Source organism: Cebus imitator, unplaced genomic scaffold (genome assembly GCF_001604975.1).
Source record: "Cebus imitator isolate Cc_AM_T3 unplaced genomic scaffold, Cebus_imitator-1.0 Scaffold93, whole genome shotgun sequence".
NCBI classification, from domain to species: Eukaryota; Metazoa; Chordata; class Mammalia; order Primates; family Cebidae; genus Cebus; species Cebus imitator.
In genome coordinates this window covers 3,594,093-3,608,190 of record NW_016107408.1, presented here as the reverse complement: position 1 = coordinate 3,608,190, position 14,098 = coordinate 3,594,093, and the positions used below count along the sequence as shown (strand labels likewise).

The 14,098-nt window shown below is 49.6% G+C and overlaps 1 protein-coding gene across 1 annotated transcript in view; it reads left to right on the top strand.

The window, feature by feature from the left end:
• The window catches only part of SDK2 (sidekick cell adhesion molecule 2), a 318,487-nt gene that overhangs the window by 227,155 nt on the left and 77,234 nt on the right, over positions 1-14,098 (top strand). Inside the window, exons 16-18 of the mRNA XM_037741077.1 lie at positions 2,336-2,476; positions 6,057-6,238; positions 7,203-7,318. Of these exons, the coding sequence (XP_037597005.1) occupies positions 2,336-2,476; positions 6,057-6,238; positions 7,203-7,318 (439 nt within the window). The remainder of the gene's footprint in view (positions 1-2,335; positions 2,477-6,056; positions 6,239-7,202; positions 7,319-14,098) is intronic.

The window sequence follows — 14,098 nt, the reverse complement described above, 5'->3', positions numbered from 1 at the left end:
AAAAAAAAAAAAAAAGAAAAAAAAAAGACACCTGGGAAGCGATGTGGAAAGATCATAAAAATAATTTTTTAAAAAATGAAAAAAAAAGGTGGAAGTTAAAAACAGCAGGTACTTCATATAAAAACATCACACAGTGATGCCCATCTATGTAGAAGGAGAATTCTATCCTCTCCAGCTCTGCAGCTACCTCTACCAAGAAGTATGTCATGGAAGAGGTCAGAACAGCGTGATACAAATCCCATGTGCAACACTGTGCACTTGGCTCTTTAAAAGACACCCGGGGTTTAAATCAATCATGGTGGTTTTGCCATAGTTGCAATAAGCTTGGGTCTCTCTGGCTTGTGTTAGGGTGGCACCACCAGGGTCAAGGTGCTCCCACAGGAGGGAGCAATGGCAGGTGGCAGCCGGCGTGGAGAGCAGTTACAGGAGGGTTTACATACTCACTGTTGAGCAGCTACTGTGTGCCATGCCACGTTTGGAACACTGGAGGGGGGACGAGGAATGAATAGATACAGCCCCAGCCCATCTGAAGATACAAAATTGCAACAACAGACAGGCTCAAAGTGCAGGGGAAGCTACCCTGCAGCTCTCCTGCCCTGCCACTGCACCGCATCACACTGACTCACCTTCCTAATGTGCCTTCACACTAACAGCCCTGAGTCACCAAGAAAAAGGCCAAGTCCTCACAACTGTAATCCCAGCACTTTGGGAGGCGGAGGGGAGGCGGATCACTTGAGGTCAGGAGTTCGAGACCAGCCTGGCCGACATGGTGAAACCCCCGTCTCTACTAAAAATACAAAAATTAGCCAGGCATGGTGGCGCAGGCCTGTAATCCCAGCTACTAGGAAGGCTGAGGCAGGAGAATTGCTGGAACCTGGGAGATGGAGGTTGCAGTGAGCCGAGATCGTGCCACTGTACTCCAGCCTGGGGGACAAGAGCAAAACCTTGTCTCAAAAAAGAAAAAAAAAATACCAAATCACCCTTACCCCAGCCTCTACAAAAACATGGAAGCAGGCCGGGCGTGGTGATTCATGCCTGTAATCTTAGCACTTTGGGAAGCTGAGGCAGGTAGATCACCTGAGATCAGGAGTTCAAAATCAGCCTGGCCAACATGGCGAAACTCCACCTCTACTAAAAATACAAACATTAGCCATGCCTGTGGCAGGCGCCTACAATCCCAGCTACTCTTGAGGCTGAGGCAGGAGAACCGCTTGAACCGAGAGGCAGAAGTGGCAGTGAACTGAGATCATGCCACTGCACTCCAGCCTGGGTGAAAGAGAGAAACTGTCTCAAATAAATAAATAAATAAAACCACAGGAGCAAGCAGCATGCTTAGGAAAGCTATCCCTCAAAAAGCAAAAACATAAAAATAAACAAAAAGGGAAAGACATCCATCAAGAATAATTAACTTTGGTTTGGAATGAACATGTGTCTGTGATGTAATAAATACGCTTAGGCAGAACACAGCATCCCCTGGCGATGCCAGAGAAAGACATGCTGTCACACTTGGCTCCCAGAGGCAGGGTGGGTGCCCTTGGCTCTCTCCGCCACACGCCATGCCTGCCCTGCTTCAGCCCGGAGCTCAGCTGGCCAGCAAAGGAGGCCTAGTGAAGGAACACTGGCAGCTGGCCACTGGGATGTGACCAACAGTTCTGCTTCTAAAACACGTGGACACTCATGACCTCATCAGCCCCAACGGCAGCTTCCCTGACAAATAGGAAACTGAAGCTTAATCCCTCAATTGCACCAAAAATATGTACGTTCGCATTTTTATTTATTTATTTATTTATTTATTTTTGAGACAGGGTCTCGCTCTGTTGCCTTGGCTGGAGTGCAGTGATGCAAACACAGCTCACTGCAGCCTCGACCTTCTGGCTCAAGCCAGCCTCCCACCTCAGCCTCCCAAGTATTTAGGATTACAGGTGCAAGTCACCACGCCTGGATTTTGTTGTTGTTGTAGAGACAAGGTCTTGCCGTGTTGCCCAGGCTGGTCTTGAACTCTGGCCCTCAAGCGATCCTCTTGCCTCAGCCTCCCAAAGTGCTGAGCCATGACATCTGGCCTTAACAGGTTTCTAAAGGACTCATATATATACACACAGAGACTATATATGTAGTACCATTTGAGCCTCAACTAGTCTCGTAAGGTAGGCAAGTAGAGCTTTGTTATAATTCCTTTATAGAACAAGCTCAGAGGGGTTAGGTGACTGCCCAAATGCACACAGCAGTTGTACGGCATTATTCAGGGCCAGAGCAGGGCAGGGTTCAGCCTTCCCCTAGCCCACTGAACTCCTTTGTTTGACCCCAAGACTGACAGCACTGGTGTTTTGTGATCCAGGGTCTCCCTCCCCGAGGAGCCCCCCACGGCCCCTCCGCAGAATGTCATCGCCAGTGGTCGCACCAACCAGTCCATCATGATCCAGTGGCAGCCGCCTCCTGAGAGCCACCAGAATGGAATTCTCAAGGGCTACGTCATCAGGTGGGTGTCCAACCTGGGAACGGGAGCCCAGACCCGAGGGGAGAGGCACAGGGGAAGATCAGGAGTGGACTGGAAAGCCGTGCAGATTCATGGCAGGCCCTTCGCCGTCTAGCGAGGACCAGGCAACAGGAAATGCCTCCACAGTGGTAGGATGGATTTAGGTTAGACACCTAGCAGAACTTCCAGCAGCAAGGCCCCTGGACACCAGCAGGAATGCTTGAGAGAGGAGGCTATGTGGGCTGATGTAGGAATAGGCCTACAGGGAGACAGGAGAAGAAAGAGGTAACTATCTTATCCGAGGGGCAGGCCCCCTGGGAAGCCACAAATGTTCCCATGAGTGGAAAAACCAGGTGGCCAAAGAATCGATGGAAAAGTGAAAGTTCTTTCTTTGGTTCTTACTGGAGATGAAGCCCTATTATACAGATCCTTATCTTTGCATCTGACTGAGGGATTATATAGTAGTAACCTAAATGAGAGTCATTAAAAGTCATTGGCCAGGTGCAGTGGCTCATGCCTGTAATCCCAGCACTTTGAGGAGCCGAGGCCGGTGGATCACCTGAGGTCAGGAGTTCGAGACCAGCCTGGCCAACATGGTGAAAGCCCATCTCTACTAAAAGTACAAGAATTAGTCGGGCATGTTGGCATGCACCTGTAATCCCAGCTACTTGGGAGGCAGAGGTTGCAGTGAGCTGAGATCGTGCCACTGCACTCCAGCCTGGGCAACACAGCAAGACTCCATCTCAAAAAAAAAAAAGTCACTAAAACGTGGGATTCATAAGTTCAAATTCCTAAGTTATCTGAAGTTACTGAGAACTCTTATTGATAGTCTAGATTCTGCCTCATTCCTGCACGTACACACCCTCACAGTGGAGTGGTTTGACTGCTCCACTATTGGTTGATTTTGTTGTGGGTTTTTCATTAATCCTAAAGAGCGGTGGTTCTCAAAGTGCGGTCCCAACACCTGCAGCATCAGCCTAACCCAAGAACGGGTCAGAAATGCAAATTCTCAAGTCTTATCCAAGACCTCCCAAACTGGAAACTTTGAGGATAGCCTCAGAAACCTCCACTTCTAAAAAAAGGTCTTCCAGCCGGGCATGGTGGCTCACGCCTGTAATCCCAATACTTTGAGAGGCCTAGGAGGACAGATCACAAGGTCAGGAGTTCGAGACCAGCCTGGCCAACATAGTGAAACCCTGTATCTACTAAAAATAAAAAAATTAGCCAGGTGTGGTGGTGGGCACCTGTAGTCCCAGCTACTCAGGAGGCTAAGGCGGGAGAATCACTTGAACTGGGAGTCAGAGGTTGCAGTGAGCCAAGACCACACCACTGCACTCCAGCCTGGGTGATAGAGTGAGACTCCCTCTCAAAAAAAAAAAAAAAGTGTTCTAGGAGATTTTGATTCATCTTGAGGTTTAGAGAAGCAGTGTTTCAGGGCATTGCAATGCATTGGAATACTTTGAGGTCCTTAATTTTCCAATAATTAGATGCCAAAGTATATATGCATTGTGTTTCTCAAATGAGTGATCGATCCATCCTTCATGTCTGACACCCCAAATTTTTTTTACTTCTTTAGTGTCATGCGTTCTTTTTGCCAGTGGAGGTAGAAATGGGTAGAGTAGGTGTTTCATTCCACCTGGGTGAGTAACTCTCAGAAGAGGGAGGCTGTATCCTAGAGGGAGAAAGAAAGTGAGCCCAGCCTTCTAGGAGACAGCTCTCCTGTCCATGACCTCTCAGAGGCTGAGACCTGTGAAACCTGCCCTGGGACCTCTCAGTGCCCCTGGTTAGCAGCCCTCTCCCCCAAAAAGAATAGTCCACACGGCCAGGTGCGGTGGCTCACGCTTGTAATCCCAGCACTTTGGGAGGCCAAGGCGGGCAGATCACAAGGGCAGGAGATCGAGACCATCCTGGCCAACATGGTGAAACCCCGTCTCTACTAAAAATACAAAAATTAGCCGGACATGGTGGCACGTGCCTGTAGTCCCAGCTACTCGGGAGGCTGAGCTGGAAGAATCTCTTGAACCCGGGAGGCAGAGGTTGCAGTGGGCCAAGATGACACCACTGTGCTCCAGCCTGGCAACAGAGCAAGGCTCCCAAAAAAAAAAAAAAAAAAAAAGGAATAGTCTAGACACATCCCCTAGACCTCTGCTCTCCAGTAAGGTAACCATTAGTCAACTCTGGCTACCTAAACTACAGTTGACCCTTGAACAATGTAGGGGCTGGGGTGCTGACTCCCACATGGTTGATAATCCATGTGTAATTTTTTTTTTTTTGAGACAGGGTCTCACTCTGTTGCCCAGGCTGGAGTGCAGTGGCTCAATCTCAGCTCACCGCAACCTCTGCCTTCCAGGTTCAAGCAATTTTTCTGCCTCCGCCTCCTGAGTAGCTGGGATTATAGGCACCCACTATCATGCCTGATTTTTTTTTTTTTTTTTTTTTTGAGATGGAGTCTCACTCTGTCACCCAGGCTGGAGTGCAGTGGTGCAATCTCGGCTCACTGCAACCTCCACCTCCTGGGCTCAAGTGATCCTCCTGCCTCAGCCTCCCAAGTAGCTGGGACTACAGACATGTACCACCACGTCCAGCTAAATTTTTTTTATTTTTAGTAGAGACAGGGTTTCATTTTTTTGGCCAGTCTAGTCTTGAACTCCTGACCTCGAATGATCCGCCTGCCTTGGCCTCCCAAAGTGCTGGGATTATAGGTATGAGCCATTACACCCAGCCTGCTGGCTAATTTTTGTATTTTTAGTAGAGATGGGACTTCACCATGCTGACCAGAGTGGTCTCGAACTCCTGACCTCAAGTGATCCACCCACCTCATCTCTCAAAGTGCTGGGATTATAGGCATGGGCCACCATGCCCAGCCCAATCCACGTATAATTTCTGACTCCCCAAAAATTTAACTACTAATAGCCTACTGCTGGCCAGAGCCACATCTATAGCAAAACAGCTGATTAACACATATATTTGTATGCATTTATGACGTACCTTTTTCTTAATTTTTTGATATTTCTAGGCTGTTTTTTCAAATTGTCACAAATCTCCAAAATTTTTTCTGATATGTTCATTTTTAAAATTCTGTATAGCCAGACATGGTGTCTCACGCCTATAATCCCAGCACTTTGTGAGGCCAAAGCGGGTGGATCACAAGGTCAGGAGTTCAAGACCAGCCTGGCCAGAATGGTAAAACCCCATCTCTACTAAAAATACAAAAAATTAGCCAGGCATGGTGGCGCACGCCTGTAGTCCCTGCTATTCAGGAGGCTGAGGCAGGAGAATTGCTTGAACCTGGCAGGTGGAGGTTGCAGTGAGCCAAGATCACACCACTGCACTCCAGCATGGGTGACAGAGCGACACTCTGTCTCAAAAAAAATTTTGAATTTATTTCCTTGGTTACGCTAAACCACATTTCAAGTGCTCAGCAGCTGCCTGTGCAGGTGGTCACCCCGTCGGACAGCACAGATGCAGAGCACTTGCGCCATCACGGGAAGTCCTGTTGGGCAGCGCTGCTCCAGACAATTTCCTGGGCACGGGGCCCAGCAAGCTGCTTCTGACTCCACTGTGCCTCGCCCCTTCCCCTCAGGTACTGCCTGGCCGGCCTGCCCGTGGGCTACCAATTTAAGAACATCACAGATGCTGATGTGAACAACCTGCTGCTGGAGGACCTCATCATTTGGACCAACTACGAGATCGAGGTGGCTGCTTACAACAGCGCCGGGCTGGGCGTCTACAGCAGTAAAGTCACGGAGTGGACGCTGCAGGGAGGTACGTAGAGACGGTGGCCTCAGACCAGGCACGGTGGCTCATGCATGTCATCCCAGCACTTTGGGAGGCCAAGACCAGAGGCCTGCTCAAGCCCAGGAGTTTTAAACCAGCCTGGGCAACGCAGGGAGACACCATCTCTGCAAAAATCTGAAAAAAATTAGCTGGGCGTGCTACGGTGGCACAGCTACTCAGGAGGCTGTGGCAGGTTGGTCGCTTGAGCCCAGGGGTTTGAGGCTAACCTAGGCAACATCGTGAGACCCCGTCTCTACAAAAAATGAACAAAACTATCTCAGTGTGGTGGTCCATACCTATGGTCCCAGCTACTTGGGAGGCTGAGGCAAGAGGATTGCTGGGGCCTGGGGAAGTTAAGGCTACAGTGAGTTGAGATCATGCCGCTGTACTCCAGCCTGGGTGACAATGTGAGACTGTCTCAAAAAAAATGAAATGCAAAGGAACTCTGGCCTCAAAGGAGCAAGTGCTTTTCCTGCTCCCAGATCCTGTGCCTGCTGGGTGCTGTGCCTGTCCAGACCTGAGAGCCTTGGCTGTGTGGCCGTTCTCACGAGGCCCCTGCTATTGCACCCTGGGGCTGGAATCACCACCCCATGCCAAGCTACCCTACAGCGTGGGAGGACTGAGTGGAAGAGGAAGAGGAGGCTGGCTTGGACATGGTGAAAGGCAAGGGCTCCAAGCATATGGGGACCTTCTGTGAATTTCAGGTGAGGTAGATCATGAAACAGCTTACCTCCTGAAAACCACACCAGAGCATTTTTCATCCCCACACCTTTTATTTACCAGCACCCTGCAAGGTGGGTCAGGCAAGTTTTATTTAACGCAAACTAATCCAGAGAGAATATGAAGGCCTCTTAAGTCTACACAGTGAGGGAGGAGGTGGGGTGGGGTCGGGGGTGCAAGGCAGAGGCTATACGCCCTCATCCCTGCATTTTTCTCCCGTTCTCTCCTCTAGTTCCCACAGTTCCTCCAGGCAATGTGCACGCAGAAGCCACCAATTCCACGACCATCCGCTTCACCTGGAACGCCCCCAGCCCCCAGTTCATCAACGGCATCAACCAGGGCTACAAGGTACACGTGGCCTGTCCTCACCCAAGAGGAGGCCCTGAGATCCTCTGGGGGAGGTTCGGAGGGGTGACAGAGGGGGCGGGAGGAAATCCCCCCTCTGTTTCTGAAGTCATTGGCTTAAGTCAAGCTGGGGACACACATTCGGGGAAAAGAGCTGCAGGCTTTCCCCAAGGCCACATGCAGGCCACGGAAAGTGGAGACACTGCCACCCAGTGCCAAGGTCCTTCTCAGCAAGAACCCACAAAACCCAGGCTCAGAAACACCTGGTGTATGGGCCAACCACAGTGGCTCACATCTATAATCCCAGCACTCTGGGAGGCTGAGGCAGGTGGATCACTTGAGGTCAGGAGTTCAAGACCTGCCTGGCCAACATAGTGGAACCCTGCCTCTACTAAAAATACAAAAATCACTCCAGGCATGGTAGCTCATGCCTGTAATCCCAGCACTTTGGGAGGCTGAGGCGGGTGGATCACTTTAAGTTAGGAGTTCAAGACTAGCCTGGCCAACGTGGTGAAACCCTGTCTGTACTAAAAATACAAAAATTAGCTGGGCATGGTGGTGGGTGCCTGTAGTCCCAGCTGCTTGGGTGGCTAAGGCAGGAGACTGTCTTGAACCCAGGAGGCAGAGGTTGCAGTGAGCCAAGATCGAACCACTATACTCCAGCCTGGGTGACAGAGTGAGACTCCATCTCAAAAAAGAATACAAAAATTAGCCAGGCGTGGTGGTGAGTGCCTATAATCCCAGCTACTGGGGAGGCTGAGGCAGGAGAATCGCTTCTACCTGGGAGGCAGAGGTTGCAGTGAACCGAGATTGTAGCCATTGCACGCCAGCCTGGGTGAGAAGAGCAGAACTCCATCTCAAAAAATAGAAATAAAAAAGAAACACCTGGTGTAGCCATGTCCCCATGAGAAAAATCCAGCATTCACTTCTTACCATGGCTCTTATGGGCTTCATGCTGGAAGGTATCCCAGGCTGCACTTGACTCCATGTAGTGTGTGGTTAAGGGCACAGGACTGGGACTCAGAAAGACTTGGGTTACAGTCCCAGCTCTGCCTCTTGCTGGCGACCTGCACACATGCTATAACACATCTCTGCTTCTGTCCTTCAATCAATTTATTGAGCACCTACTCTATCCACTTCTCGCACCACTGAATAACTAAAATAAACTCGGTTTTCCCGCTTGCAAATGAGGATAATAACAATACCCGCCCCTTGGAGTTGTGCGAGGATTAAGTGAGATAATATTTATCCTTTGTTCAGCACCATGACAAACACATTATAAGCTCTTGGAAAGTGATTTCAGTAGTCGCAGAAATGCATGTGTTTGCTAGGACTGCTATAACCAAGTATCACAGACTGGGTTGCTTAAAGCAACAACCTTTTTGGCACCAGGGACCAGTTTCGTAGAAGACAATTTTTCCACGAACTGGGTGGGGAGGATGGTTTGGGGCGATTCAAGCACATGACATTTATTGTACACTTTGTTTCTATAACTATCATGGTGTAACGTATAATGAAATAATTACATTACTCCCCACAATGTAGAATCAGTGGGATACCTGAGCTTGTTTTCCTGCAACTAGACGGTCCCATCTGGGGGTGATGGGAGACTGTGGCACATCTCAGGCATTAGATTCTCATAAAGAACATCCAACCTAGATCCCTCGTATGCGCAGTTCACGGTAGGGTTCATGCCCCTGCGAGAACCGAACGCTGCCACTGACAGGAGGCGGAGCTCAGGTGGTGATGTGAGCACCGGGGGCAGTACCGAGCTCAGGTGGTGATGTGAGCACTGGGGGCAGCACGGAGCTCAGGTGGTGATGTGAGCACTGGGGGCAGCACGGAGCTCAGGTAGTGATGTGAGCACTGGGGGCAGTACCGAGCTCAGGTGGTGATGTGAGCCCTGGGGGCAGCACGGAGCTCAGTGGTGATGTGAGCACTGGGGGCAGTACCAAGCTCAGGTGGTGATGTGAGCACTGGGGGCAGTACCGAGCTCAGGTGGTGATGTGAGCGATGGGGGCAGCTGTAAGCACAGATGAAGCATCACTTTCTTGCCCGCTGCTCACCTCCTGCTGTGCCGCCTGGTTCCTAACAGACCACAGATTGGTACCTGGTGGTCAGTGGGGGTTGGGGAACCCTGGCTTAAACAACAGAAATGTATCTGTGCACAGTTCAGCGGGATACAAGATTCCGGTGCGGGCAGGGTTATTTCCTCTGAGGCCTCTCTCCTCGGCTTGTAGGTGTCCGCTTTCCCTCCGTGTCTGTGTCCAAATGCACTCTTCCTTTTTTTTTTTTTTGAGGAGGAGTCTCATTCTGTCACCCAATCTGAAGTACAGTGGCACAGTCTCGGCTCACTGCAACCTCCACCTCCCAGGTTCAAACCGTTCTCCTTCCTCAGCCTCCTGAGTAGCTGGGATTACAGACACGTACTACCAAGTCTGGCTAATTTTTTTGTATTTTTAGTAGAGACAGGGTTTCACTGTGTTGGTCAGGCTGGTCTCAAACTCCCAACCTCAAGTAATCTGCCCTCCTTGGCCTCCTACAATGCTGGGATTACAGGTATGAGTCACCATGCCCGGCCTAAATGTCCTCTTCTTACAGGGACCCCCGTCACATTGGATTAGGGCCCAATTCTGTCTCCAAATACAATCACATTCTGGGGTGCTGCGGGTTAGAACTTAAACATACAGATTTTGCGGGCACAATTCAGCCCGTAACAGATAACAATGGTAATTCAGCAGTAGTAACAGCAGTAGCAGTCCATTGGCTTTCCTTGTCACTGTGCCGAAAGTCAGGACTTTTCAGTCACCCCATCTTGGAATACAGACCTCAGACCGCAGGCCCGGCTCTCTGGTCCCATTTCACATGAGCCCGGTGCCTGTCCTCCCCACGGAGAGCTAAAGACAGAACACAGCATGGGAGATCTACACTATTTTCTTTTTTTAAGATGGAGTCTCACTCTGTCGCCCAGGCTGGAAGTGCAATGGCACAGTCTGGGCTCACTGCAACCTCTACCTCCCGGGTTCAAGTGATTCTCCTGCCTCAACCTCCCAAGTAGCTGGGACTACAGGCACTGACCACCACGCCTGGCTAACTTTTGCATTTTTAGTAGAGATGGGGTTTCACCAGATTGTCCAGGCTGGTCTTGAACTCCTGACCTTGTGATCCACCCACCTCGGCCTCCCAAAGTGCTGGGCTTACAGGCATGAGCCACACTCCCAGCCTACGCTATGTTTTAAAGGGGTAGGACCCGACCCCAGCAACGTGAGGCAGGTAGAAGGATGGCGCCCACTCCCTCCAGATGTGGGAAGGAAGGCAGAGATTTGAGGGGAGGCCAGCAGTGAAGCAGAGAGCACTGCAGGCCCTGAACTTCAGCCCAGGGAACTTGTGACCTCAAGGTGACCACTGACACATCCCGAAGCCTCCTGCAACCACTCTGCTCTGTGTTTGCCACAACTAAGATGAAATCTAGGATTCGCTGCCTTAGCGCTTCTTTCTCCAAGGTGTGGGAGACTGGCCAAGAGGGGACCAGGATGAAATCATGAGGAGGAGTTTCTGCTAATGTTGCAAGCAAACAGAGGGATGGTCCAGAACTGCATCTGACCCAGCTTCGCTCCGGCCTTCGCCCTGTCGCCCCCAGGAAGGCAGTGAACCCAAGGCCGAGCAGAGCTTTGCAGGGCAGGGAGCGGTAGCTGAATGCTTGGCGCACTTGCTGGCTAGAAAACTCTCCTAATTGGGACCCTGGAGGGAGGCAGGGGAGGCCAGCATTGCTGAAGAGCAGAGGAGCTGAGCTGGGAACAATTAGCTTCTTGCTGCCAATTCTAAGCACAAGTTTTATTCTTCATATGGGAGGGCTGAGCTACCAACTTTTAAGGCAGACAGCTCCGCCGAGGGTCAGGAAGGCCAGCCCGTGGCCAGGACAATTAGGGCAGTGACCCATGGTGACCCAGAGCAAGAGGAGGCAGCAGAGGCCACTGAATCCCCAGGTCCAGCCAGTGTCCAGCCCCCAGTAGCTACTTGATAAAGGTCAGTGGGAGGGAATTGCCCAGAAGTTTTGCGCACAGGAATTGGTGGAAGAGTGAGAACAGCTCACACTTACGGGGCACTTTTCCTGGCCAGGCAGTACACTGAATGCTTCAGTCTCATTCATCTTTCACACAAGCCGCACAGAGACTCTAGGTAGTTGTAATATCAGCCAGGCGCAGTGGCTCACGCTTGGAATCACAGCACTTTGGGAGGCCGAGGCAGGTGGGTCACTTGAGGTCGGGAGTTTGAAACCAGCCGGACCAATATGGTGAAACCTCGTCTCTACTAAAAAGACAAATATTAGCCAGGTGTGACAGCACGTGTCTCTAATCCCAGCTACAGACCTAGGAAGCTGAGGCAGGAGAATCACTTGAGCCCAGGAGGCGGAGGTTGCAGTGGTTTGAGATCGTGCCACTGAGCTCCAGCCTGGAAGACAGAGCTAGACTCCGTCTCAAAAATAAAAGGAATATTACCATCATCACACCCATTTTACAGAAAAAGAAACGGAGGCACCAGAAGGAAGTTACTTGTTCAAGGTCAAACACAGTGACAAGGTCAATGGAAAGCTTAGATTCAAACCAGAGCCTTCACTTTTCCTGACATTAAAAATAAAATGTCAGGCTGGGCACCGTGCCTCATGCCTGTAATCCCAACACTTTGGGAGGCCAAGGCAGGGAGATCCCTTGAGCCCAGGAGTTTGAGACCAGCCTGGGAAACATGGCAAGACCTCATCCTTACACACACACACGAAAAGTTAGTCGGCATGGTGGTATGTGCCTGTGGTCACAGCTACTCAGGAGGCTAAGATGGGAGGATTGTCTGAGCCCAGGATTCGAGGCTGCAGTGAGCTGAGATCACGCCACTGCACTCCAACCTGAGTCACAGAGCGAGACCCTGTGTCAAAAAAAGACAGAGAGAGAGAGAGAGAGAGAGAGAGATTGAGAGAAAATGTTATTTTTAATTGTAAATAACATTTTCAATACCAATGAATAAAAGCAGTGTTTGTCCCTTGTATCCCTCCAGTGAGAATGAACATTTTTCCCTTTTTGTTTTTTTGTTTATTTCTTGTTTTGAGATGGAGTCTTGCTCTGTCACCCAGATTGGAGTACAGTGGTACGATCTCGGCTCACTACAACCTCTGCCTCCTTGGCTCAAGAGATTCTCCTATCTCAGCCTCCCGAGTAGCTGGGACTACAGGCACGCACCACCACACCTGGATAATTTTTGTATTTTTAGTATAGACCAGGTTTTACCATGTTGACCAGGCTGGTCTCGAACTCCTGACCTCAAATGATTCACCCAAAGTGCTGGGATTACAGACGTGAGCCACCACACCCAGCTGACCCCTTTAATTGTGAAAATTTTCAAATATCCACCCAAGTAGAGGAAAGACTGCAGTGAACACCTGTATACCCCTCCCCAACTTCAACAATGCCCAGCTCCCAGCCAGGTCTGTTCCATCTCTGCCCCAACCCTCTGCCTTTCCCCTGGAGCATTCTGAAGCAAATCCCAGGCATTGTATCAGTTCATCCATAAATGTTTCTGGAAAGAAATATTACAGATGAGGTCTCTATTTAAAACAAAACCACAGTAACCACATTATCATTATGATGGCTAAAAATATCAGCAGGCCCTGTAATATCATCAGCTATCCAGTCAGCCTTCAAATTCCCTTGATTGCCGCATAATTTCTGTGACTCGTGGTTTGACTCGCTTCAGGATCTAAATGAAGTTCATACAATTGCAGTCAGTTGAGGGGTTTTTTTTAGGTCTCAGTTGATCTATTGATTTTCTCTCTCTTTCTCTCTCTCTCTTTTTTTTTATAATTTATGGTGTAGAAACTTAGTCACTTGTCCAGCAGAATATTCCCCAGTCCCAAAGTCTGGATTTTGCTGATTGCACCCCTGTGGGGTCATTCAATGCATTCCTGCAAACACCAGTGTTACAGTAAATTGGAACTTAAAGTTAGAGGCTAATCTGATTCAGGTTTGATTTTTGTTGTTTGAAATATTTTACTTCAGGGTGCAGTGGCTCAGGCCTGTAATCCCAACACTTTGGGAAATCAAGGTCAGGTGGATCATCTGAGGTCAGGAGTTTGAGACCAGCCTGGCCCACATGGCGAAACCCCGTTTCTACTAAAAACACAAAAATTAGCCAGGTGCGGTGGTGCATGCCTGTAATCCCAGCTTCTTGGGAGGCCGAGTCAGAAGAATCGCTTGAACCCAGGAGACAGAGGTTACAGTGAGCAGAGATCACACCATTGCCCTCTAGCCTGGACAACCAAATGAGACTCTGTCTCAAAAATTAAGAAAAAAAGAAAGATTTCACTTTCTAGGCGGTGTTACGTATTTCTATCAGAAGGCACAAAGTCCAGCTGTCTCTCTTACTGTGAGGTCAGCCACCAACAGTCATCTATAAGCTATCATTTCAGTAAAGGTTATAATATGGGGATAGGCAAATATTATAATTTCTTCTTGACTTATCAGCTGAAATGCTTTCAAAAAACAAGAATTTTCCCTTTGTCAACTTTTTGGCTACCCAATGTTTCAGTTTATCTAGGAAAAGCAGGGTAAGTGTTCAATTATTTTCCCTTACCAATTTTTTGTATAATGAATTGGTTCTGGCCGGGCGTGGTGTATCACCCCTGTAATCCCAACACTTTGGGAGGCTGAGGAAGAGGCTTGCTTGAGGCCAGGAGTTCAAGACCAGCCTAGGCAGTATAGGGAGACTGCCCCCAATCTCTATTCTTAAAAAAAA